The sequence below is a fragment of the Trachurus trachurus genome, assembly GCF_905171665.1.
Source record: "Trachurus trachurus genome assembly, chromosome: 9".
Taxonomy (NCBI): Eukaryota; Metazoa; Chordata; class Actinopteri; order Carangiformes; family Carangidae; genus Trachurus; species Trachurus trachurus.
The window spans coordinates 2,639,339-2,667,150 of NC_139895.1; the positions used below are offsets into that span (position 1 = coordinate 2,639,339).

Consider the following 27,812-nt stretch of genomic DNA (forward strand, 5'->3'; position numbering starts at 1 on the left):
GCCTCTTGTCATCCAGCCTGGTTGGAGGGAGAGACCAGGAAAACAAATACGTGCGCATGCACATGGCGATTTATCGAGGCTGGAAAAACTATCGAGTTCATTTTCATTTATCGTGCGATTAATTGATTTATTGATTATCGTCCCAGGCCTAGATGAACATCTGAGCTTCAGCTCATCTTCTCTGACTGAGTTTGACAGGAAACTCTGAGACCTGCACTGGTTTAATCTGGATCTGTGTTTCAGATGAAGGAGGAAAGTGACGTCACGTTTCTGCTTCATGTGATTTGATCCAGAGTCAGGATGAAGACAAGTTGTTGAGGAGAACATCTGACCTGTCCACTGTTTTCAGACTGACTCCAGAACAGTTTGTGTGAGTTCAGTTCAGTGAACAGTTCACTCAGAGCAGATCAGAAACATGAGGTTGACCTTTGACCTTGTGTAGAAGTGGTCCACTCAGATCAACACTTCCTGATACGACTCTTCTACAACAAGACAGAAACCAGCCCAGTGTCTCATCAACACAATGTATGGAAAGACTTTAACACTGAAACGATCACTGATCAATAAATCACACTGCTGATCAGTTCAGTCCTCTCAGGTTCAGATCTCCACTCTTGGTGTGTGTGAGCAGCAGTTTCTGGCTCATGTGAGTGTGTGTGAGCTCTGAACAGATGTTGGTCCTAGGTGGTCCGTGTACTTCGCGGCCATTCGATTTTTCCTTTAAACAGAACTGTCAAAAAACGAAAGTAAGCTGGTAATTTGGTTTTCCGTTTCAAACAAAAAACAAAAAAACAAAAATTCAGGCTGGTTTTTTCGTTTTTTGGTTTTTGCTTTTAAAACCAAAAAACCAGGAGACCAAAATCAAATAACGGCCAATTTTTAATTTTGATTGTTACAAAATCTCTCTTAATGTAATGACAGCTCCTCGCCGGATGAATCTACACAGTTTTCCCACTATGTCGGCCCATTTCAAAACTCATTACAGATCACCGTAGATGACGTTGAGGCTATGCTCGCAGTGCGACACCTGCTGGTAATTCTTTGTAAATGCACAGCATGGATTGAGAATAAAAGTTGTTATTGGATCTCCGGGGTGTGGAGAGAGGATTTACACATAATGTTCAGTAAACACACATCACAAGAAATCTGTCACTGATGTAATCTTAACAATGATAATATAAATTGTATGCTGGCGCCGGAATGAGTTTTGAAATGGGCCGACATAGTGGGAAAACTGTGTAGATTCATCCGGCGAGGAGCTGTCATTACGCGCGACTATTACGCACAGCGGAGGTGATTCCACTAGTTCCCTGACTGTAACCGAGGTCTGTGACTGGATCTCATGTGGCTGAAAAGAGTAGTAAAGAACCATAAAGGGTCTGCCACCTGCCAAATATGCCCGGGGTTGGAGATCTCAGGGTCAGAATGAGTCGGGAGTAGGAGTATGGTCTATCATGCACCCAGCCCCCAGCGGTGGCCTTACTGCAGCAGATCGTAATATATATTTATATTTATAAACAAACACACACACGTATCAGCGGCAAACAGCTGCGAAAATGTATGCATATGCTCAAAACCTGCTCAAAACACAACATTTACAAGGGGGAAACAAGTTTATTTTTTTTTCTTGGCTATAAGTCAATGCACTGGGCTTTTATTTTGAAGTCCAGACACTTCCGGTCTGTCATAAGCGTTAATATTATTATCAAAAAAGAAAAGAGAAAAAACGTTAAAGCGAAGTGCATGTACCCAGCCCGACTGAGGATGATGGTGGGATCGGAGGAGAAAACTTTCCAGACGGTGATGGACGCAGCGCCGGTGCTTAAGGATTTCAACATCCAGGTCCGAGTTGACGAGCGGGATAAAGTAGAGCGAGAGCTGGCCAGACACAGGTGGGAGACACGGGCCGCCAACCGAGGAGGGCGGAATGTCAACATGCTTACAGAAGAAGAATGCAGGTTTTTCTTCCCTTGAAGTGACTGGGAATATTGTGCAAAAAGTAAGGTTTTTCCATTTTATTTAGACAGCTATGAGCAGCTGTGAATAATTCACTTTTAGATGGGCTAAAGTTAAATAGTCTTATTACCCCCCAATTACAGTGGTGTTGTTGGGCTATATATTTTATATACATCTTTTTTTTTTTTTTTTTTTGAAACCTTGTTTCAAGTTTATATTTCTCTTATTAATATTTATTTACACTTTGCTGAGTCCAGAATGTAACAACAGTATATTATCTGGTCGTTTTGGTTTGTGGCATCAGCTGCAATTGACTCATTATGAGTGATTTACACTCAGCCACTGTAGGGCCGCAGCAGCTAACCCAACGGAGTGGGACTGCCGCACAATGTGACATTATCCCGGAGGGTTCCCGCCACCCTCTGCCCAGTTCTACACGGGGACTGGCCACTACAGGAGACAGGCCAGTTGAGGACTTGGAAGCCAGGTTGTTGTGTTCGATTTCTGATGTTCCTTATTGGAAATTGTACATAGTTTCTGTTCTTTTTTGTGTTTCTTCCTTGACAACTGATATGACTTTTATAACAGGTGATGGTGCACTTGACATTTATAAGTTGACTACAAAGCATCATGACAGTAATGATTAAAATAAGTGTAATATGGATGGTTTGACTGTAGTTAGCTACAACATAAAGGGTCTGGGAAATCCAATTAAAAGAAAGAAAATACTTAACCAACTCAAAGCTTTACAATGTTCAGCCGCAATGTTACAAGAGACACATCTCTCTGAGGCAGAACACCTGAAATTAAAGAGGGACTGGGTGGAACAAATATACAGTGCATCTTACGGAGGAGGGAGGAGAAGGGGGGTTGCTATCCTATTTAGAAGGAATGTTTTTTTTAACTGCGAAAAAGTATTGAAAGACAAGGAAGGCAGATATATTATGGTGATAGGTACGATTGGGGAAAATAGATTTACATTTTTGAATCTGTATGCACCAAATGAGGATTGTCCTTTTTTTTTTAAGAAAATAGCCTCCAAACTGGCAGATGAAGGGAAGGGAATCATAGTGGTTGGGGGGGATTATAATTGTGTACTAAATTTAAGTATGGACCGACTACCTGCTGAGAAGGGACCTCGAACTAGAAAAGCAGCTACTGTTCTGGGAATGATGGAGGGATTGGGCCTGATTGATGTTTGGCGATATCATCATCCCAGAGACAGAGACTATACATATAGGTCCCAAGTTCATGGAAGTTACTCCAGATTAGACATGTTTCTTGTTTCAAAGGCTGATGTGCATAGAGTGACAGAGTGCAAGATAGAACCCATAACTTTGTCAGATCATGGTCCCATTAAGATGAAAATAAATTTAGGTCAAGAAAAACAATTCAGATACTGGAGACTTAATGTCTCAATATTAAATGACCCCCTAATCCAACAGGAATTATGTGACAAGATAAAAGAATATATTGATATAAATGATAGCGGAGATGTTACTCCATCTATTTTATGGGATGGTGCCAAAGCTGTTGTGAGGGGACATATCATTCAAATTACATCAAGAATAAAAAAACAAAGAGAAGCCAGGAGACTTGAACTGGAGACTGAAATTATTAGGTTAGAAAAAGAACACAAAATATCGAGAAAAAGGAATACATTAGAATCACTAAAACAAGAGAGACAAAAATTAGATGATTTACTCACATATAAAGCAGAGGGAATGCTCAGATTTGTGAAAAGAAAATATTATGAAATGGGGAATAAAGCAAGTAGATTATTGGCTTTTCAGTTACGGAAAGCTCAATCGAACCGTGTGGTACCTAAAATTAAACACCCCGACACAAACAGAATTACCTCCCAACCGAAAGAAGTAGCAGAGGCGTTTGCTGCATACTATAAAAAATTATATGAAGGTCAAGAATTAATAGGGAAGGAGGAGAAAATAACAAAACTCCTGGACTCGATCCAGTTGAATAGATTGTCACAGGATGAAGCTGAGACGCTATCTTCTCCCATAACAGTACAGGAAATAATAGATAGTATTATTAAATTAAAGAACAGTAAATCCCCGGGTGTCGATGGATACTCTGGGGAATATTATAAAGTTTTTGTTAACGAACTAGCCCCAATTTTATGTCGAGTATATAATTATGCACTGAATGAAAGGGACCCCCCAAAAACCTGGTCAGAGGCAATTATCACAGTTATACACAAAGATGGAAAGGACCCCACTCAATGTACGGGCTATCGGCCGATAAGTCTGCTTTGCCAGGATTTAAAAATCCTGACTTCTATCTTGGCAAATAGAATACAAAAACACATCCGTAAATTAGTAAACTCTGATCAAACAGGGTTCATAACCGGACGGCAGGGCACTAATAATGTCAGACGAGCTTTAAATCTACAATCTATTGCTTCTGGTAGAAAGACTCCATCAATGCTTCTCAGCTTAGATGCTGAGAAAGCATTTGATAGACTGGACTGGACATTTTTGGAGCAAACAATGGCTCATATGGGCTTTAACGAAACCTTTTTGAGTTGGATTAGAGTGTTTTATATGAATCCGCAGTCAAGAGTCAGAGTTAATGGCCAATGTTCCGATTTCTTTGATCTGGGACGGGGGACAAGGCAGGGGGATGCGCTCTCGCCAGCCCTGTTCGCTCTTAGCATTGAGCCGCTCGCAGAATTGATTAGAAGTAACCCGCTTATACAAGGAATAAGGGATGAGAGTGGAAATCAACATAAAATATCTTTATACGCGGACGACATATTATTATTTATTGAAAATCCTGTCCACTCAGTTCCTGTTCTTCTACAAAGTCTTAATGAATATGGTCTAGTATCCGGTTATAAAGTTAATCCTAGTAAATCAGAAGCAATGATGGTGTCTGGGACATGGCCTAGCCAACTTGATGATATAGTGTCCTTTCGCAGATCTAAACAGGGTTTCAGATATTTAGGGATCACACTCACTCCCTAGGTAACACAACTATACCAGGCGAACTATAAAAAAATATTTGGGATATTTAAAAATGAATTGGCAAGATGGGATGTGCTACCATTATCCCTTTTGGGTAGAGTAGAGGCTGTTAAGATGAATCTACTTCCTAGAATTTTGTTTTTGTTTCAGTCTCTCCCAGTCGGGATCCCAACATCAGCCTTCAATATGCTGGACAAGCTTATAAGTAAATTTATATGGCAAAATAAGAGACCAAGAGTGAGACTTAAAACGCTCACTCTTGGGAAGGATAAGGGTGGACTCAGCCTCCCCAATTTAAAATATTATTTTTGGGCAGCACAACTGACAGCAGTGGTAGCTTGGATTAACAATGACATAGAATCGGGATGGGTGAACATAGAGCAGAATTCGTTACCAGCAATACCTTTATCTACTTTAGTGTTTCTAAACAAGCAGTCCCAGAAGAAATTAAAAATTAAAAATGTATGGGTGAAACACACCTTAAAAGTATGGTCGACAGTCCAAAAGAGAATTAGAGGAACAGTTGCCCTCTCAAGGGCTATGCAGATTACTGGAAATCCGGATTTCCCCCCCTCAACAACAGATATCACTTTTAAGAGGTGGGCAGGTAGAAATCTGAGGGTTATTGACCAGTTGTTATGTGACACTGGTGTACAGCCATTCTCATATCTCCAAGACAAATTCCTTCTACCCCAAAGTGATATGTTCCGGTATTTTCAGATAAGGAATTACATCACAAACCATACAGACTGGAATATAATTAAAAATGCTCCAACGAATATAGAAACTTACTTTATTAATATAATTAAACATGACAAACAATGTTTCCCATATATACAGAAATTTGTTACTAGATATACCAGACAATACTTTTTATATTAAAAACAAATGGGAGCTGGAGTTAAATATTATAATTGAGGATGGGGAGTGGGAAACAATATGCATTGGATGTCATAAAGGTATCAATAGTAACATGTGGAAGGAGTTTGATTGGAAGACGAAGACAAGGTTCTTTAAGGTGCCTTCCGTGGTTTCTAAATTTGTAGATAACCCAGCTGCAATATACTGTTGGAGAGGGTGTGGAGTGGTTGGCGACCACTCACACATATTTTGGGATTGCCCAGTGATGCTTCCTTTTTGGAAGGGGGTAAAGAACGAGATAGATAAAGTTATGGGAATTAATATACCATTTATCCCAAGTCAGTTTCTTTTCGATCTAACTCCTGAAGGCATGTACACTAGAGACCAAAAGCACTTGTTACATATACTCTTGATGACTGCTAGGAAAATGGTGACAATAAAATGGATGAATCCACAGCCACCTACAGTGGCACAGTGGAAACAGAAGCTGAGGGAGGTGTATGGAATGGAGGCTTTAACTGCTAAATTACAATTAAGGTCTGATGTTTTTGTGAGGAGGTGGCTACCTATAGCAAGATACCTCTCTAACTGAGGGGAACCCCACAGTATGCTGGAATGTCTTAACTGTCCACTTATTTATTTATTTATGTATGTATTTATTATTTTTCATTCATGTGTATTATTAAGCTTTCTGGGCCCAAAAGGTTTTTTTTTTTTTTTTTTTTTTTTTCTTGTCTTTAGCACTGTCATACATAATTTGTGATGTTGTCAAGGAATGTTTGTGTTTCTCTTTAATAAAAATAAAGTTCAAAAAAAAAGAAAAAAAAAGAAAAGAGAGCTTTTGTAACAATCAAAATTACAAATTGGCCGTTATTTGATTTTGGTCTCCTCGTTTTTTGGTTTTAAAAGCAAAAACCAAAAAACGAAAAAAACAGCCTGAATTTTTGTTTTTTTGTTTTTTGTTTGAAACGGAAAACCAATGGCCGCGAAGTACACGGACCGTCCCATCACTCTGACTCTGACTCTGTCACGTTTAGTTTGATCATGAACCATCATCAGTGTTTGTTGCTGCTGCAGCTAAACTCACAACCTCACTTCACTGTGGACAGTTCAACAGACACTGTTGGAGTCATGTGACTTAAAGGGGGCGGGGCTTCCTCCATGTCCATCATGACGTCTGCTTCATTTCCTTCTAACTCCTCACATGTTCTTCAAACCTGTCACCTGAGTCAGTGTGGGTGGAGTCTGAAGACGACATCACCTGAGCACAGTCATCAAACTGCACACAGCTGCCTCTGAGACACTAAAGGGTTAATAGTACTAACATCTGGAAACACCTGGAAACACTGAGGTGGAAGATCAGTGGAGCTGCTTTAATTAGATTCATCAGGTTTGAATAAAACCAAAAGAGTGAAAATAAAAAACTAAATGAGTGTTTTTGTTGATTAAACAGCAACAATCACAACGAGCTGAAGATCCACATGTTGGAGCTCACAGCTTCTACTACACCTCCAGAAAAACACAACTCACCTGGAAATGTTTCAAAGTCAAACTGACAATAATGAAAATCAGTGAAAACTGTGTTTATCTGAACTCAATTAAACCACTGATCAATAATTATATTGATCATGTCTGAACTCACCGAGCCTTCCTGCAGTTCCTCACAGCTGGGATCAGTCTCCATCGTCCCTCTGCTGATGTGTTGTACTTCTCCAGGTCCAACTCGTCCAGAACCTGCTCTGACATCTGCAGCATGTAGGCCAGAGCTGAACACTGGATCTCAGAGAGTTCCTTCTCTGATCTGTTCTCTGACTCCAGGAACTGTTGGATCTCCTGATGAACTGACTGGTCCTTCATCTCTGTCAGACAGTGGAAGATGTTGATGCTTCTGTCAGGAGAGATTTTATCTCTGTCATTCCTGTAATACCTGTCCTCAGTCTTCATCTCCTTCAGGTTGTTGATGATACTCTGGATGGTTTCTGGACTGTTGTCTGTCTGACCCAGCAGACCTCCTAACAGCCTCTGGTTGGACTCCAGAGAGAGGCCATGAAGGAAGCGAACTAACAGGTCCAGGTGACCGTTTCTACTGAGGAGGGATTTCTGCATGGCTCTCTGCAGGAAGTCATCCAGAGTGAAATATTTATCAACAGTAGAAAATGGCCTGTCTTCTTCCTCTTTGTCTCCTTCTGCACCATTCTTTTCTTCTTCTACTTCTTCTCCTCCTCCTCCTCCTTCTTCTTCTTCTTCTTCTTCTTCGTCACTGTAATAAAGTTCCACAAATTGTTCTCCCAGGAAGTTCTTTAGGACCTGTGTGTTCCTGTTGGTGAAACAGTGGAACATGTAGACTGCAGCCAGAAACTCCTGAACACTCAGATGAACAAAGCAGTAGACTGTTTTCTGGAAGATCACACTCTCTCTTTTGAAGATCTCAGTACAGAGTCCTGAGTTCACCAAGGCCTCTGTGACATCCAGACCACACTGCTCCAGGTCTTCTTGGTAGAACATGATGTTTCCTTCCTCCAGCTGTTCAAACGCCAGCCTCCCCAGCTTCAGAAGAACTTCCCTGTCGGCCTCCGTCAGCTCCTGTGGACTCGTCTCATGTCCTTCACCGTACTTGTTCTTCTTCCTCTTTGTCTGGACCAGCAGGAAGTGTGAGAACAGGTCCGTCGTGGTCTTGGGCAGCTCTCCTCTCTGGTCTGTGGTCAACATGTGCTCCAGAACTGTAGCACTGATCCAGCAGAAGACTGGGACTTGACACATGATGTGGAGGGTCCTGGACGTCTTGATGTGTGAGATGATTCTTCTGGACAGATCTTCATCACTGGACCTCCTCCTGAAGTAGTCCTCCATCTGGGCGTCAGTGAAGCCTCGGACCTCTGTTACCCTGTCGACACATGTAGGAGGGATCTGATTGGCTGCTGCAGGTCTGGAGGTGATCCAGACCAGAGCCGAGGGAAGCAGATTCCCCTGGATGAGGTTTGTCAGCAGCACGTTGACTGATGACGTCTGTGTGACATCAGAAACAACCTCCCTGTTGTTGAAGTCCAGTGACAGTCGGCTTTCATCCAGGCCGTCAAAGATGAAGAGAAGTTTACAGACAGCCAGCTGCTCTGCTGTGACCTTCTGTAATGTTGGATGGAAAACATGGAGCAGCCTGAGAAGACTCAACCGCTGATCTCTGATCAGGTTCAGCTCCCTGAACGAAAGCAGAACCAGCAGACTGACATCTTGGTTCTCCAAGCCCTCGGCCCAGTCCAGAGTGAACTTCTGCACCGAGACGGTTTTTCCAATGCCAGCGACGCCGTTGGTCAGAACCACTCTGATGGGTCTCTGTTGGACAGGTGAGACTGTAGAGACGTCCTCTGTCTGTTGGACAGGTGAGACTGTAGAGACGTCCTCTGTCTGTTGGACAGGTGAGACTGTAGAGACGTCCTCTCTCTGTTGGACAGGTGAGACCGTAGAGACGTCCTGTCTCTGTTGGACGGATGAGACAGTAGAGACTTCCTCTCTCTGTTGGACAGCTGAGACCGTAGAGACGTCCTCTCTCTGTTGGACAGGTGAGACCGTAGAGACGTCTCTCTGTTGGACAGGTGAGACCGTAGAGACGTCCTCTCTCTGTTGGACAGGTAAGTCTTTAAAGATGTCGTTGCACTTGATTGGAGTGTCATGGAGGGTCTTCTTCTTGGACGTTGTCTCCAGCTGTCTCACCTCATGTTGGGTATTAACCTCTTCACTCTGTCCCTCTGTGATGTAGAGCTCAGTGTAGATCCTGTTGAGGAGGGTTCCACTTCCTGTTCCACTTCCTGTTCCCTCAGTTACTTCAGTCACTCGTTCACATCTGCTCCTCAGACTGATCTTATGTTGATCTAAAACCTCCTGCAGACCACCATCTGCTGAGAGACAAGAGACAGAGTCAGACTGAAGACAGAGAGTCTGACAATCTGATCAGATTATTTAAGGGAGAAAATTAGAAACAGTGAAAGTAATCAAACCTGAACATGACACGCAGTGAAGCAAAATGACAGAGGAAGTTTGTTGTTTACATGAATGTGGAAAAGTCTGGACCACATCATGGTTCATGTCCATGTGTTGTCCGACTAGAGGCCATTACAATACAGTTCCCTGTCATTACTGCTGTGATTGTTCATCAATACATTGGTGTTTGTGTGGACAATGATAAAACTGAATAACTATAGACAATAATCAAGGTCAGGATTTTTTTTTTCTCCCCCTCCCCCCCCTTATTATTTTATTTTATTTTTTAGCCTATTAATTATCATTATTATTATTTTTTTGTTTTGTTTTTGTTTTTGCTTTTTTGGGGGGGGGGGGGGGGGGGGGGAAGCATTAGGTGATAGCGACTCTTATCATGGACAGTCGAGGAGAACAGATTATGGACGATATCTTTATGGACACTTTTGTGTTTGTTTTTTGTTTGTTTGTTTTCTCTCTGTTTTTCTTCTTTTATGTGTTGTTTGTTTGTTATTTTGTTCTATGTGTGGCACCTTCTATGTACGTGTACGGGTGGGTGTGGCTCGAGGGAGGACGGGAGGGGAAAAGAGAGGAGGGAGGGAAGGGTGGGAAAATGGAAACTAAGAAGGCTGTTTTTTGTTGTATCCTTATGCATTTGAAAATTAAGAAGAAATATATGTATCTTGTTTTGCACTTGATTTTTAGGTTGGTTTAATGAATAGCACAAAATTAAGAATTATTTCTTGGAATGTGAATGGAGCAAATAATCAGGTTAAACGTGGAAAAATATTAAAGCATTTAAAAAGATTCTCCCCAGATATCGCCTTTCTCCAAGAAACACATGTAAAAACAGAGAAACTCAGTCATCTAAAAAGAGAATGGGTGGGTGAGGTACTTGGGGCTGGTCACTCTACAAAGAGAGCTGGTGTTGCTGTTCTGTTTAATAAAAATTTAAACCTCACAGTTAACAATGTATTAAGTGACCCTTTCGGGAGATATATTTTTATTAATGTTTCTGTGGAGTCAAACAACTTTACTCTAGCAAATGTATATGCACCTAATGAAGACTGTCCAGGTTTTTTCAGCACAATTGAGAGTAAATTAGTAGATTTTGGTGACTCAACAATTATATTTGGGGGAGATCTAAATTTAACATTAAATCCACACGTTGATAAAAGTGGGAAGATAAATCAGCCTAAAAAATCTGTATTTACGTTATCCAAGTTAATGAATGCTGTTGGGCTTGTTGATATCTGGAGAACACTACACCGTGATGTAAGAGACTATACTTTTTACTCCCACAGACATCAAACTTTCTCAAGAATTGATTTGTTCCTAATTTCTCAAGATATTGTTAAAAATGTGACACAAAGTTTAATACATCCAATTGTGGTATCTGATCATAGTCCTATTCAGATTGACCTTGAATTAAAAACAGCATCAGTGTGCTTTAAACAGTGGAAGGTCAACGATTCTCTGTTCAGAGATCCAGAAATTAAGAAACAAATAAGTGAATACATTCATACATTTATGGATATTAACAAAAACTCCATAAATGATCTGCCAATGATATGGGAAGCATTAAAATGTTGCCTTAGAGGAGAGTTAATTAAGATCGGTAGCTTCAAGAAGAAGATGCAGCAGCAAGAGGAAAGCAAATTGTTAACCAAAATTAAGTTGTTACAAAGTTCATTGTCCAACGAATACAAGAATGAAATATGGACAGAACTGTGTAAACTAAAAATGAAATATGATGACATTATAAGAGGAAAAATTGAATATAAACTAAAGAGAGCAAAATTGAATGAGTATGAAAGTGGGGAGAAGGCAGGAAAGCTGCTAGCCTCAAGACTGAAAAAACAGATGACAAAAAATAAAATTTCTAGTATTAGATTACCAAATGACTCGATATCCTTCGACCCAGATCAAATAAACAAAACTTTTACTGAATTTTACAAAAACCTTTATGAGTCTGAAGGTGATGATAACCCTGAGTCATTAGAAAGTTTTTTTAATAATGTAAAGCTTCCCTTCTTAACAGAAGAGGAAAAACATACATTAGAGCAGCCCATAACTCTATCTGAAATAAATCAAGCCATAAATTCTTTTGCAAAAAATAAATCTCCAGGGCCTGATGGTTATAATGCAGAGTTCTATCAGGAATTCAGTGGGGATCTATCACCTCTTCTTTTGCAGATGTATCAAGCATCATATGAAAATGTCAGTTTCCCACCGTTATTTAATCATTCACACATTACATTAATCCATAAAAAAGGTAAAGACCCTCTTTTGTGCAAGAACTATCGTCCAATATCTCTAACCAACCTGGATAATAAAATCCTGGCCAAAGTTCTTGCAGCAAGATTATTTAAGGTAATTGGAAAGCTGATACATAGTGACGAAACAGGTTTCATGAAGAAACGATATTCATCTGATAATACAAGGAAATTATTTAATATCATACAACATTCAAAAAAGCTCTCTCTGTCAGCTGCACTGTGTACTATTGACGCTGAAAAAGCGTTTGACCGCATTGAATGGTCATTCTTGTTTAATGCTCTACAGAAATATGGGTTCGGCACTAACTTTATACAGTGGATCAAAATGCTCTACCACAATCCTATGGCTTCAGTAAGAACGAATGACTCCCTTTCAAAACCTTTCACTTTACATCGAGGCGCAAAACAAGGCTGCCCAATTTCAGGTCTCCTTTTTAATTTAGTTATTGAGCCTTTAGCCGAGAAAATAAGATCTGAAAATAATATTAAAGGAATATATATTGGAAGTCAAACATATAAAATATCACTGTACTGTGATGACATAATTTTGTATTTAACAGATGTAGAATCCTCTCTTCTTCATCTTACACAAATCATTACTCAATATGGCCTCCTGTCAGGATATAAGGTAAATTGGGAGAAATGTGAATTGATGCCCTTAAATAATATCTGTACTATCACATGTATACGGAATACCAAAATAAAATGGAAACAAACAGAATTAACATATCTGGGACTAAAAATTACATCAAGTATCTATCAAACAAGAGATATTAATCTCACTCAAACCTATAATAAAATAAGAGCAAATATTGACCGCTGGTCAAGCCTTCCCATATCTCTGTGGGGTCGAGTAAATATTATAAAAATGAACATTCTCCCTACTGTTAACTATATTTTGAGAATGCTTCCCATTATCATACAAAAAGCCTGGTTCGATGACTTACATAAAGTAATTTTAGCATTTATTTGGCATGGTAAAAAGGCGCGATGCTCATACTTGAGGATGTCAAATCCATACAAAAAAGGTGGTCTGCAGCTCCCTAACTTTTTTCATTATTATTTATCATTTGGTTGCCAGCAAGTAAACATGTTTTTTGATCCCGGTGTGACTAAAGACTGGAAAACCATTGAGGAGAATATGTTACAGAGCTTAAATATTGACTCAGGATGTCTATATTACATGAAAACATTACCAAAGGTATTGACTGGAAGTCCTATTGAAGTGTCATTTAATATTTTAAAGTCATGTGTAAAGGTCTTAAGAATTGATTCAGATACTTCAATAAATCAGCCAATATGGCAGAACCCAAATATAACAGTGAACAAAAAGGTTATTAATTGGAAAAAGTGGAAAGATAATGGAGTAACTAGGCTTTGTCACATACTCTCTAATAATAATTGTAATTGTTTTAAAAGCTTTGATGAGCTAATCACTGATTATAATATTCCAAAGAGTGAGTACTTGAACTATATTACCTTGCGGCACTCTATTGAAAAATGTGTGTCGAGAGACAAGCTGAGAATTTGTGTACACACATTTGAAAAAGTTCTTTACAGTCATAACCTGCCAAATAAAAATGCAGTTAAATTATGGTATTCAACTTTGAATGATAGTATTGGCAATCAATTTGATGTTTGTGCAAAAAAATGGGCCAGAGATCTGCATAAACCAGAGGAAGAGCTGTCCTGGAACGATATATGGAAAAATGCAAGACAACCATTTCGATGTATAAAAAATAAACTAAGACAATTCAAAATACTCAATAGATTATACTACACACCATCAAAATTATTTACAATGGGCTTCCAAGAAGACAGTAAATGTCTAAAATGTGGTAATACTGATGGAACTTTGTTTCATTTACTTTGGGATTGCCATAAAATAAAAGAAATTTGGTTTGGTACAACAAAACACGCTATGAACTATATTAACATAACTATTCCAATAACACCAGAATCATGTATATTAGGAGATTTACATAATTTCACCAAGGTTCCACAAAAGGACAAGAAAGTGTTCCTCTCTTTATGCATGATCACAAAAAAGGTGATCATGAACAACTGGATTTGTTCCAAAATCCCATCGGAGAGGGAGTGGGTCACCGAGGCGATGGAGGCAGTGAATTTGGAGAAAGTCGCCTTTGGTTTGGAAAATAATGATGTGGGTTATGTTGAAATTTGGGCTCCAATGGAAAAGTATTTGATGTCGTTGTGATGTACATGTTTTTGTCCTCTTGATATTTCGTTTGAGGTCACTTATGAAGTGTGTAGTTATAGCACCTGAGACCATTTAAGGGGTGGAGGGGTGGGGGTTTGGAAGGGACTGGAAGCGTGCTCTTTGTTCGTCCCTTTGTGCTTTGCTTTCATTTTGGTTCTGTTGTTATTGTGTTGTTTTTGTTTTGTTTTATTTTTGTTATTGTTTTCTTATTTGTTTGTCTCTTCTCTTTATAGTGCTATTATTATTGTTTGGAATATGTTTGTGTGTTTAAATAATAAATATAAAAAAGAAAAAAAAAAGAAAAAAAAAGAAAAAAATCAATACATTGGTGTTGACAAACACCTGTTGGTTTCATTTGTTTAATTAAATACCTACATTTTCAGGTTTGGGTGAGTTTGTGTTATTGAACGAGTAAGACACAACAGCTACAAAGACTTACCTGTCCAGTCCATCACACAGCTGCTCTGATTGGCTGTCTGCAGCTCACCTCTGGTTCTGGGTCTTTGTCCACACTGGGGACAGGAGGGGGGTCCTGAAGAACCAGACTGGTCCCAGTCTGAGGTGAAGCACTGTCTGCAGAACCAGTGTCCACAGCTGGTGGAGACTGGATCCTTCAGGACGTCCTGACAGAGACCACAGCAGGACAGCTGCTGGTCCACAGAGACACCACTCCTCTTCCTCTCTCTGTGAAGACATGGACACATTTCTGTTTAAACTAGAGTCACCTCCTCCAGGTCGTTTCCTCCTCCTCTCAGACGAGTTCCAGATGATCTGACCCGTTTGTCCAGAGTCTCAGAGAATATGCACCCTCAGTGCAAAACAGAGCGTTTTCCCAGGTCTTTTATCCCCATGTCAGTTAGACTTTTTAACAGTTCTATTTAATTTGTAATGTCTGTCGCACTTCTTTTTTTGAAATCTCCTGTGCACTTTAAATTGCACTTTAAATTGTTTTTTATCCATAGTTGTCTACCAGCAAGCACTTTTTTTTTTTAATCTGTTACTTTGCCCAGCAGGTGGAGAGCACTGTAGCACTTTCTCCTTTTGTCTTTTTCTTCTTAAAGTATTTTTATGAATTGTGTATTTTATTATTTGTCTTGTTTTTATTTCCTTTGTTAAATGCTGCTGTCACAAACGGATTTCCCCTCGGGGATGAAATAAAGTATAATCTAATCTAATATTCATAGTTTATGAGACATCTTCTCATGTTTATGTGGCAAGGTGAAGAGGGCCCAGACGGGGATTGAACACACACCTTCCGGGTAAGAGTCATGCGCGCTTGACAGTCACCCAAAGGGTCATCCCCTTGGCCAAGTAGCCAGGGCACATGATCAATTGGAGGCATAGCGACAGGAACTGTCAACTGTCACATATCTCCCCCTCTTTTCACAAGCACGTCCTCGTGCTTCCGCGCAGCCTGCCACACATTAGGAATCCATGGACCTACCCCTAGTGCTACATGGATCCTGCCAACAACGCCAGAATGTGGCAAGGTGAAGAGAGCCCGGGCGGGGATTGAACCCACACCTCCCGGGTAAGAGTCATGTGCGCTTGCCAGTCACCCAAAGGGACATCCCCTTGGCCAAGTAGCCAGGGCGCATGATCAATTGGAGGCATAGTGACAGGACCCACATCTGTCACATTTACTTTGTCTTGACTTTGACCTTTGATCTTTAGAGACAAAAATCTAATCATAGTTGAACAGTTGTGCCATATTTGAGGAAGTTCCTTCGACATGTTTCAGAGAGTAAATTAGGATGAACAGATGAGATATTGGTGAACCCCATTTCCTGTCTCTCTCAACTGTACTATCAATGAAGGCATGAACAGCCAAAAAAAGATATTGGTGAACTAAAGGTCAAAGGTCATAACTCAAGACTTTACAAAACAATTAAGACAAAATGTGACACAAGTGGTTCATGTTTCTGTGACTGTGGACAAACAGGATGTGACCTGAGAACTAGTTTGAGATGAGAAGGAGATTCCAGTTTTGAACATTGCTCAACCCTAGTTTCTATTTTCCATAAATAAGGAACATGTTTCCCAAGGTGGATTGGCAGTATTTTTCAGAATGACTTTCTTCCTGTCTGTCCACTCTGTCCCTGATGAACCTTAGAGGAGCTCTCACTGATAAATGCTTCATAGTGAGGAGACTTGGTGGACTTCAGATCAAAGCACCAAACATTAAACTGCAGCATGCATGATATTCTCTCTCTCTCTCGTTCTCATTTCCTGTCTTCTCTGGACTGTCGTCCATCAGCACAGAAACAAAATGCTGGATGTTGCAGGTGTCTTACCTTGTAGCCGGAGGCTCATGACTGGAGGACGGATCATCTTCAGATGGATTACTGTCTTCAGATCCTGAAGTCTCTCCTGTGTTCCCCTCCTCCTCTGCACAATCACTCATCTTCTGTACTTCAGTCAGTCTGAGAGTCAAACCAGTAACACTGACGGTTAGCGCATAAATACAGGAAGTAGCCCCAAGTCTGACAGAACAGGAAGTAACAAACACACACACAGTTAAACTCAACACTGCACCTCACACAACCAACAGATCCTCATCTTCTCCACAGTCCACACAACAGAATCATTAAGACAGAACTCACCCTGTTCTCCTGCTCTGATCAGAGTAAACATTTCCATGTTTTTCCATATTTCAGTTTGTAAACTGTTTCAACACCTTTTACACGTCCGGGGTTGAAACGGAAGTGAATACGGGAGCAGCCAAATACAAGTTGTTGTCATCCTTGATGGAGTTCGTGGTGACCTGTAAAATTGTTTCGCCACTTGTAAATTTGTCTTGGTGTTTGTAAAAGTGTTTCGTTTCTTGTTAATTTGTTTTCTGAAATGTAAATTTGTTTCGGTACTTGTAAATGTGTTATGGTAATGTATTTTGTTTTATGATATGTAAAAATGTTTTCTAAAATGTAAAGTTGTCTCAAACTTTGTAAACTGTTTCGGATTTTGTAATGTTGGTTTGCACCTCCCGGCCACCGTACTTTTGGCTTGAATAACACAAAGAATATGGAGATAAATGATAAGAACTGATCTTCTAGATCAAAATCAATAAAAAAAAGTTCTTCACCAACACTTCTTGATTCACTTTTTTTGATTTCATGACACATGGAGCAGACTCCTCGGTGTATATACAGTATATATACTTTATTTACAAATAACTGAATCCCATGGTCGTACAATGAACAGGTACAGCTGAGAAACTCATTACAGATGACCAATATAAACAGTCAAAGATCCATGAGCAGCATGTTTGTTACTGAAGCAGACAGAAAATCAGCAGAACAGAAAGAAGAGAATCAAATTGTTGTTCAGCCTGATTACAGCGCCCCCTTTTGACTGATCTGTGCCAACATTTACCTGAAACATTCACACATTTATCTCTGTAAAAACAAACGTGGCTATTTGATTATTTGGAGATAAACTTCCGTTCACTATCAGGAATCTGTGGACGCTGGAACAAAGTCACAGAGACAAAGTCTTTAAATCAGATGGGCAGAGACTGAGCTGTGACCACAGCGCCACCTGCTGACACTACTGTAAACAGGCAGAAATCTGTCTCTATATTCATCTAGGTGAGTATTTGTTTCCTGTTTGTACATGAAATGTTTGTGTTTTCCTTTGGCGAGGGAAGCTTAAGGCGTTGGTCACAACAAAATGTAGTTTTCTTAATAAATCCAGTGACTTCCTGTTGAGTTTTCTGACCCTTTGGTCCCTGGACACTCGATAAAATCTTTGCATTAAAGTAAAGAAAGAAAAACAAACAAAGCCTTCCTTTGTTAAAAAAGAAAAACATGGCTTCGGTGCAGATGCAGCGTGCAGGTTATTAAATGATGAACAAGCAACAAGATGCCTGAAAACCTGTAAGTCAGATGTTTTGCAGTGAGGGAGGGGTTTCGTCCATAAATCAAACATCACAGTCAAAGAAGGCAGCTGTCGACCAAAAATTTTTTTTTAACTTTAAGCCCTGCTTTTTATAAATCCCAAATGTTGCTTACAAGGTGGCGTACGCCTTCTTTTGTGCGTACGCAGCGTTTATAATCGGTTATAATCGGATATCGGTTCACAGCCAGGCTTCGTAAACACTGGCACATTAGTTTGAACTGTTTCTTTTAAACTAACGGTGACAAATTACTGTATTTTATATTATGTGTTTGGTTGTTTTGTCTGCTTTGTTTTGTCTTGTATGAGTATGTATGTGTATGTGTGGAGTTCATAATAAAAGATTATTATTATTATTATAAATGAGGCCCCAGGTGTTTGCTCCTCAGGTGTTCTCGCTGCTCGCTCACCTGTCGTTTCCCTGTCTGTCGTGTCTGTAGGAGAAAGCTCTGATCGCCGCCCAGCTGGACAACGCCATCGAGAAGGAGCTGCTGGAGAGACTCAAGCAGGGAACGGTACGACTCCAGAACCACAACACCTCACAACCTCACAACCAAACTAGCACTTTAATACGATTTATAAAGCGAGCGTTGTGCAATAACAAACAATATGGAGGTGTGTAATTCACAAAGCTCTTTAAAACCAAATGAAATCAGGCAGGATGCACTTCAACTAGCAATCTTTACCAATCTTTACCAATATAAACAGTCAAAGATCCATGAGAAGCATGTTTGTTACTGAAGCAGACAGAAAATCAGCAGAACAGAAAGAAAACAAAGTCACAGAGACAAAGTCTTTAAAATCAGATGGGCAGAGACTGAACTGTGACCACAGCGCCACCTGCTGACACTACTGTAAACAGACAGAAATCTGTCTCTATATTCATCTAGGTGAGTATTTGTTTCCTGTTTGTACATGAAATGTTTGTGTTTTCCTTTGGCGAGGGAAGCTTAAGGCGTTGGTCACAACAAAATGTAGTTTTCTTAATAAATCCAGTGACTTCCTGTTGAGTTTTCTGACCCTTTGGTCCCTGGACACTCGATAAAATCTTTGCATTAAAGTAAAGAAAGAAAAAAACAAAAACAAGAAACAAACAAATCCTTCCTTTGTTAAAAAGAAAAACATGACTTCTGTGCAGACGCAGCGTGCAGGTTATTAAATGATGAACAAGCAACAAGATGCCTGAAAACCTGTAAGTCAGATGTTTTGCAGTGAGGGAGGGGTTTCGTCCATAAATCAAACATCACAGTCAAAGAAGGCAGCTGTCGACCAATCAGAGGACAGCAAAGAGTAACGTCACACTGATCCCTCCCCATCAGACAGACATGGACACAGTTAGAAACCAGAGTGTGTGTTGAAGTGGTCCAGGACTCCCCTGGCCCCGCCCACAGCAGGACTCACTGGTCTGAAACTGGAAACACTGGTTATGTACACATGATCACCGGCCCAGACCAGTTGAGTTCAGTTTCATACACTCCAGCCATTCTTGCCTTGTTGCCTTGTTACAATTGTAAGGCAACAAAGCTATAGGAACCTCAGTCAATACTCAATGTGCTTTTTTAAAATCTGAAACAAATGTTCCCTTCATGTTCTTCTCAGAGTACACCAGAATGCTTCAATGTGTTAAAATCACATTTCATTTTTTTTCTGGGGGGGAATGACCATTGTTGTGAGGTCAGACACACCTGGATGAATCAGTTTGTCTGTATGTAATAATGAAGCTGGCTTGAGCTCAGGAAGTAGTGGAGCTGTGCATAAAGCCCATTGTCATTAGATCTATTTTTTGACTTTTTTTTTTTACATAGTTTTCATACATTTCATGCATATTTTGATGTTTTAGAGGTCTTGTAATGTCATGGAAACTTGTTGCCAAGTCATGGGAAAGTCATGGAAATGTGTTGGTTAAAATGTGTATGAACCCTGTGTACATCACCAAGCACAATGCCAAAAAGTTGTTTTCTAAATGGCCTATAATGTGTAGGCTATCTGCGTCGGATATCCACTGCACCCCGCTCCTTGGAAAAAAGTTCAGGCTCAGGATTTTTTTTACTTTAAGCCCTGTTTTTTATAAATCCCAAATGTTGCTTACAAGGTGGCGTACGCCTTCTTTTGTGCGTACGCAGCGTTTATAATCGGTTATAATCGGATATCGGTTCACAGCCAGGCTTCGTAAACACTGGCACATTAGTTTGAACTGTTTCTTTAAACTAACGGTGACAAATTACTGTATTTTATATTATGTGTTTGGTTGTTTTGTCTTGTATGTTAAGTATGTATGTGTATGTGTGGAGTTCATAATAAAAGATTATTATTATTATTATAAATGAGGCCCCAGGTGTTCGCTCCTCAGGTGTTCTCGCTGCTCGCTCACCTGTCGTTTCCCTGTCTGTCGTGTCTGTAGGAGAAAGCTCTGATCGCCGCCCAGCTGGACAACGCCATCGAGAAGGAGCTGCTGGAGAGACTCAAGCAGGGAACGGTACGACTCCAGAACCACAACACCTCACAACCTCACAACCAAACTAGCACTTTAATACGATTTATAAAGCGAGCGTTGTGCAATAACAAACAATATGGAGGTGTGTAATTCACAAAGCTCTTTAAAACCAAATGAAATCAGGCAGGATGCACTTCAACTAGCAATCTCCTTCTTTATTAACATTCATCTATCTATATTCTTATATTATATATTCTTATAAGCCTCGGCTACAATCCCAAATGTTCATTGATATGTCTGAACCACTTAAAAAAACAAATAAACATGAATCTGTCAGGTTCAGTTTAACCCTCTATGGTACCATGATACCACTTTTTGTCCTGTCACATCTCCACAATTCATCCCATTTAATGCTGTAATACTTTAAAAAAGAGAGGAGACCTTAGAGAACCAATAACAATGCTTTAATTTATCACATGACTTTCAAGAAGCCACTGAAACCCTTTTTTGCAGACTTTTTCAAAGGAAACAGGTTTGCCATTTTGCTCCACTAAAACGGTCTGAAAACATACAGTAACTTCCTGGCCCTTTTTCATCTGGAAAAAAATATATTTACACTAATAGATTAGTAAAGTTTAATTTTTTATAGTTCCATGCAATTTATTTACTTATTAAATAATGGAAACTTGTTAAAATGCAACAACGTACCATTATAGAAAATTGCAGCGTTGCCTTGAGGCGACAGTGGACCATTATGGAATCAATATTGCATTATGAGACTATGGTAGTGTGTGTTTAGGTGTAAATATAATGTTCAAAAACATATCATTCATCATCATTTTGTTTTTTATCCTTAATAAATGTGATTTTGGATGCAGTAAAGTAAAGATCAGGCTATCATGATGATGATGAGGAAGATGAGAGTGAGAATGTGGATGAGGATGAGGCCAGTGAAGGTGAAAGTCTACAGAGACTGGTCGGTGTTTCTAATACAGTAGATGATGAACCGTGATGGTACAATGTTGCCTACAGGCAAAAAATCTCCAAAACTTCCAAAAATAAATAATTTTTTTTAAAAATGTCTTTAGATTATGTTTATTTAGTCTATTTTGAGACATAAAAACACTCCAAACATTTTTTCCCCACTGGCATCATAATGCAGCGTACCATAGAGGGTTAAAGGTTTCATCCAGATATTAGTCCGACACGTAAGGAGTTCCTTAACCCTCTATGGTAGCTACGCTGCATCATGATGCCAGTGGGGGAAAATGTTTGGAGTGTTTTTATGTCTCAAAATAGACTAAATAAACATAATCTAAAGACGTTTTGCCTGTAGGCAACATTGTACCATTACGGTTCATCATCTACTGTATTAGAAACACCGACCAGTCTCTGTAGACTTTCACCTTCACTGGCCTCATCCTCAACTTCCTCATCATCATCATAATAGCCTGATGTTTACTTTACTGCATCCAAAATCACATTTATTAAGGAAAAAAAACAAAATGATGATGAATTATATGTTTTTGAACATTATATTTACACCTAAACACACACTACCATAGTCTCATAATGCAATATTGATTCCATAATGGTCCACTGTCGCCTCAAGGCAACGTTGCAATTTTCTATAATGGTACGTTGTTGCTTTGGGGCAACAGGTGCATTTTAACAAGTTTCCATTATTTAATAAGTAAATAAATTGCATGGAACTATTAAAAATTAAACTTTACTAATCTATTAGTGTAAATATATTTTTTTCCAGATGAAAAAGGGCCAGGAAGTTACTGTCTGTTTTCAGACCGTTTTAGTGGAGCGAAATGGCAAACCTGTTTCCTTTGAAAAAGTCTGCAAAAAAAGGGTTTCAGTGGCTTCTTGAAAGTCATGTGATAAATTAAAGCATTGTTATTGGTTCTCTAAGGTCTCCTCTCTTTTTTCAAGTATTACAGCATTAAATGGGATGAATTGTGGAGATGTGACAGGCCAAAAAGTGGCAACATGGTACCATAGAGGGTTAAGGGAAATCTTATCTAAGGTGTTGGGGTTCAAGCTTCACACATGTGATGAAGTTTAACGTTCAACAGTCGACGTCGAGCTGCGTCGGTTTAGTGAAGTGATCGGCTGATACCGACGTGTGTGTCTTCCTCAGTACGGAGACATCTACAACTTCCCCGTCCACGCCTTCGACAAAGCTCTGGAGCAGCAGGACGAAGAGAGCGAGTCCGAGTCTGAGGAGGAGGAGGAGGAGGAAGGGGAGGAGGACGACGACAAGGTGACGGATCAAACGCGTCCAACGTTTCCCACGGTACGTGAACGCCTCGTGTCCTCGGACTCTGACCGGACGCTGTTTTCTCTCTGTGTCTGCAGGACGTCGGCAAGAGAGAGTTCGTGGCCGAAGAAGAAGTGGAGGAGAGCGACCTGAGCGACTTTGAGGTAAAAATTTGAGGTTGTGATGTGGAGACGGACAGAACTGCTGCAGGACCGGAGAGACATTGAAAAGAAAATCTAAAGCGGCCGAGGAGTCCCGCCGGCACCGCTGCTTGTCCGCGGTACCGCGACACGGACCTGCGGGGCTGGGAGGGGGGGGGGACTGTAAATGTGCTCCAATCACACCCCTGTTCCTTTACTTTGAGGATGAGATGTCAATGTAATTTTTTTCCCTGTGTAAATATGTTCCAAATTCAGTTTTACTGGAAGTCACGTAATCCAATGGGGCTGCCACCCGGTGACGTCACAATATGCAAATTAGACGAGTACATTTACTCCTATCACAAACTTTAGGTCATTGTGAATATTTTTCTCATTTACACCATAGATTTATCTCTGACCATTTAAAAGCTACAGCCTTGTGAAATCCTGAAATCCAAACTTAATATTTTCCTAAATAAACTCTGGCGCCTAGAGGGTTAAATCTTTTTTTTGAGAATTTTTTTACACTTTTTCTAGAATTTTTAAAAACCTATTTTGAGAAATTTTACCACTTTTTTCTAGAAAATTTTTAACAGTCTTTTTTTTTTTTTTTTTTTTAATCTTTCCGCTTTTTTTCTAGAATTTTTTTTTTAGAATTTTAAACACTTTTTAAACGTTTTTGGAGAAATTGTACCACTTTTTTCCAGAAATTTCCCTAAAATATTTCCTGAAAACCCACGCAATTGGCCCTAAATCTAATCCTAAAGTCTTTGATGGAAAAAAAAAAAGTTTGAGAACCACTGATTTAAAGGACAGTTCAGATCTTCCTGACCTGATTTTTCTTCTCTCAGGAAATGAACAAGCTGAGGACGAGCAGCGACGAGGAGGAAGAGGGGGAGGAGTCGAGTGAGGAGGAGGAGGAGGAGGAGATGGAAGTGGAGACGAAGGCCTCCAGGTCGAAAGGCAAATCTCCCGCTAACGGTTCAGCGGCGAGGAAGAAGCGAGCGTACGTGGAGATCGAGTACGAGCAGGAGACAGAGCCCGCCTCCAAGAGCAGGGCCGCGTCGTGATGTCAGCCGTCACTCAAACTCTGAGCAGAGACTCTGAGGCGTGCTGCGAGCGCGTTCGGGTCACTAGGCCACGCCCACCGAAGCCAGGGGGCGGAGTCTGACCGATGAACTGATGATGATGTGAGAAGCTCAGTGTGATGAATGTGTGAATCGGATGTTTGTTTGTTTTTCCCTGTCAAACATGTTTGTTTATGTAAATGTGAGGTGAAGGTGAAGCGGAAGCTCCGCCCCCTGACCGTGTGAAGCTCCGCCCCGTGACCGTGTGAAGCTCCGCCCCCTGTCCTTGTGAAGCCCCGCCCCCTGACCGTGTGAAGCTCCGCCCCCTGACCGTGTGAAGCTCCGCCCCCTGTCCTTGTGAAGCTCCGCCCCCTGAGCTGAAGAAGTGCAGTGAAACATAAGAAACATGAGGTTGATGAAGCTTCACTGCGACACCGAACACACGTTTCTACGGCAACAGGTGACGCCATCCCCTCTCACCTGTACCAGTAACTGAACTGTGGGATCGTCACGGTAACCAGTAATAATAATAAAGACTTGATGCCAATAAATCAATCCGTCAGACTGTTATTAGTATAAACTTCACAATAAAACAAATCAATAAAATGTATTAAAATCTGTGGAAACAAAAATATAAAGATGGTCTGTGGTGGTTTCCTGATGAGCTCGCCAAACAAACTTTGATGATGAAGCGTTTTAGTTTAATTTCATGTAAGAAATTGTAAATAAAGTCGTCAAAGGTGAAAATGACTCAAACTCCTGTTATAATGACAAAGACTTTTAATTTAGAAATTGAGAGCTCAGAAAACAAAAACATAAATGTGCTACAAATTCACAAAACAACTTCATCAGTTTGACAAACACTGGGTTCCTGGGTATTCCATCAAGCTCGCTTAGCTCAAAGTCTGGCTTAAATGGCCGAGTCTCGCTTATTTGAGTGAGATTAACTCCATTTATGTTCAGAAAATGTCCAAAAGACACACTCACCATCATGTAGCTAGGTAATGATAAGATATAAAATAATGAAATTCATATTTAAAGGTTGACTATGTAGAATTACCAGAACAACAACAAAAAAAGAATTCCAGCAGTCGATTGCCAGACCGTTGCTAGGTAAAACGGGCCGTGCTAGGGACTCCGCTCTGATCAGAGGACAGCAGAGGAGGAGGACTAAGCAGGATATTTACCTTATGTTTCATTTTTACCGTCATTAACAGCATAATAAATGACTTGTAGCTTGTTGCAGGGAGAGTGGAGGCTCTCTGCCTTCCACACCGCTGCTGGAAACCAAACCTGCGCTCAGAGCCTCCGCTGTCACTGCTCTCGTCAAGTTGGAAAAAAAAAAAAGGAGCTCGGTGGCACAGAGAGTCCGCGACAGTAAACGTGTTAATGACAGATAAGACTACACAAATACACCCATCCTAACAAGTATATGACAATCAATTGATCCACCGATTGATTATTAAAAAGGCTTGGTTGGAAACAATACTCATACATATGTGATACGAATGTGATGGTCTCTGGGACCGGTGTTCCCGAGCCGCTGTGGTACGGGTCGGTGATGCCGGTCTGCTTTGGCCCAGAGACCATCACATTTTACCGCGGGAGGACCTTGGGGAGGACACGGTGTTGCTCCAGATGAAGACCGGGCGGGACTGTCGGCTGAGAGCTTCCTGTTTCTGCTCCGAGCTGCTGCAGCCTCGTGTGTGAGAGCAGAGCAGCTGCTGCATCCACATGCAGAACTCTGTTTGCAGAAGCTGAGTTATGATGAAAACTTCCAGATCATGAGCTGTCATGAGACTTTGATCGTCATCTATTTCAGTTCTGCTCGTCGTAGAGTCCCCAAATTTACACATAAGGTGTGTTAAAGTGTCTAGTTTCATAATTTAAAAAAAAAGCACTCAATGCATAGGAACGAAAAACGAGAAATTACGTGGTTGGCACTCAATGAGTTAATTTACCACCCGGCTACACAAAAGAAAACAATATCCCACAAAAATGAAACCTGTCTCTTACTGTACACAGTTACAATGAGGTATTGGCCAATTAACCAGCAATCAGCTTTTCAATTCTCAATTTCAAATTATTGTCATTATATTGGTCTTTAAAATCCACTATTAGTCGACTCTGACAAATCTGGGACTTTAAAGGGTTTTACCAAACGATCCAAAACATATAGGAAAAAGCGTTTTGTGTGAGACACAAACACAGGAGAGACTGTTTCTACCTCAGCTTCAGCTGTGTGGACAGCCAGGGATCCATCTCACACAGAACTTCGATCAGAGCTGAACTAGCTTTTTCTCCTTTTTTCCGCACGGTATCGATCACCTCTCGAGCTTGGTCTGCTCTGTTTGTCTGTGCAATAGCAGACTCCCTTTCAGGGTCAGTTACCACTCCAAGCTCCAGGAGTTTATCCAGCAGACATTTAAGATTCTCCTTAGACACTCGCTCAATGAACTCAGTCCGAGCAGACCACAGCTTGTCTTCCGCTGAGACACTTGGAGACGGAGCTGAGTCACTTGGAGACGGAGCTAAGTCACTTGGAGTCGACGCTGAGACACTTGTGGACGGAGCTGAGTCACTTGGAGAAGGAGCTGAGACACTTGGAGTTGGTTCTGGACGAGGACCTGGAAGATGAACAAGAAAGATACCTGTGTTCAAAAAACACATCTGTGCTTTAGAAGCAAATTCAATAACAAGTGTAGGAATGGAACCGCTCAAGAAAAACAATCTGTGTCGTCCAGTTTGCTCGTCTCAGTTCAGGGCTCTGTAGAAAGTCCTTACAGCAGTAACCCAGAAGTCACCAGTGATCACACCAGGCCGAACACAACTGTAAAGTCCATCCAACATCACTTCTGAGCATTTTCAGCTCTAATGTGAGTTTAATATGACAACCTCTGACACTGGGATGACAACATGTGACAGACTCACAGGTTACAGACACATCAACAGGAACTTGGAGAAAGTGAAGTATCTGAGAAACACCTAAAGCAGAAGGGACGGTCCGAAGAGGGACGACTGATTCAGGACCTGATGGAGGACTGAGGATAAATATTTATTGTCCATATTTTATTGAAGGTCCTTTCAGCTCCTTCATGAATCTCCTTGGTCCTACTCTGAATGGTTTCCCACTAGTTTGACTCTCACTTGTCGACAAGAAGGGATCACAGAATAAAAGCAGACAGAAGATGATCTGTGGCCCAATAAGAACAGAGACACCACTCATCAGTCAGATCCCTGTCAGGTGGATGAAGACTTTACCTGGCAGAGGAACTCGGCACTTCCACACAGCTGTCTCGGTTTCATCTCGGAGCTCTACATGGGTTGTCACAGTGCTTGAAGGCAGGAAGATCTGAAACGTTGGGTGGAAATTTTGTCCAAAGTTCGGGACAAAGGTCTTTTCCTGAAAACCAGCAGCATGTGTGTCAGTGTCTCCTGAGTGACAGCAGTTTGAGGAATCATGTCAGATTTAGTCTGAAACACTCACCTCAGGCTGGACTGTGTCTGCGTGCGGACAGTGAACTCTGTAAGTTTTATTTTTGACGAGTGTGCTTTCAGAAGTCGTGTCGATGAACTTAAAGTCATTGTGTTTTGCCTTCACCTGGAGAACAATCAGATCATTTTATTAGTGTCGGGCCTGAGCCTGAAGAGCAGGCACGTGCAGGGGGGGGGGGGGGGGGGGGGGGGAAGTGCCCTTTTGTCGGTGCTTTTTTTTTGCGTGTGTGAAGATCTGTC

General features: G+C 40.7%; 3 protein-coding genes across 3 annotated transcripts in view; 1 reads left to right on the top strand and 2 right to left on the bottom strand.

Moving 5' to 3' along the window:
• Positions 1–27,812, bottom strand: part of LOC310991318 (NACHT, LRR and PYD domains-containing protein 3-like) — a 95,298-nt gene that overhangs the window by 16,480 nt on the left and 51,006 nt on the right.
• LOC310991812 (uncharacterized protein) lies at positions 1,744–24,743 on the top strand (the record flags this gene model as incomplete). Its single annotated transcript, XM_083979743.1, has 6 exons — positions 1,744–1,929; positions 18,608–18,682; positions 20,569–20,643; positions 22,751–22,873; positions 22,969–23,034; positions 23,862–24,743. The coding sequence occupies 6 exons, from the start codon at positions 1,744–1,746 to the stop codon at positions 24,078–24,080; spliced, it is 744 nt and encodes a 247-aa protein (XP_083835869.1). The 3' UTR covers positions 24,081–24,743.
• Positions 26,301–27,812, bottom strand: part of LOC310991813 (caspase recruitment domain-containing protein 8-like) — a gene marked incomplete at its 3' end in the record, with an annotated part of 87,992 nt that continues 86,480 nt past the window's right edge. Inside the window, exons 9-11 of the mRNA XM_083979744.1 lie at positions 27,565–27,678; positions 27,339–27,480; positions 26,301–26,704 (exon numbers count right to left, since the gene is read on the bottom strand). Of these exons, the coding sequence (XP_083835870.1) occupies positions 26,301–26,704; positions 27,339–27,480; positions 27,565–27,678 (660 nt within the window). The remainder of the gene's footprint in view (positions 26,705–27,338; positions 27,481–27,564; positions 27,679–27,812) is intronic.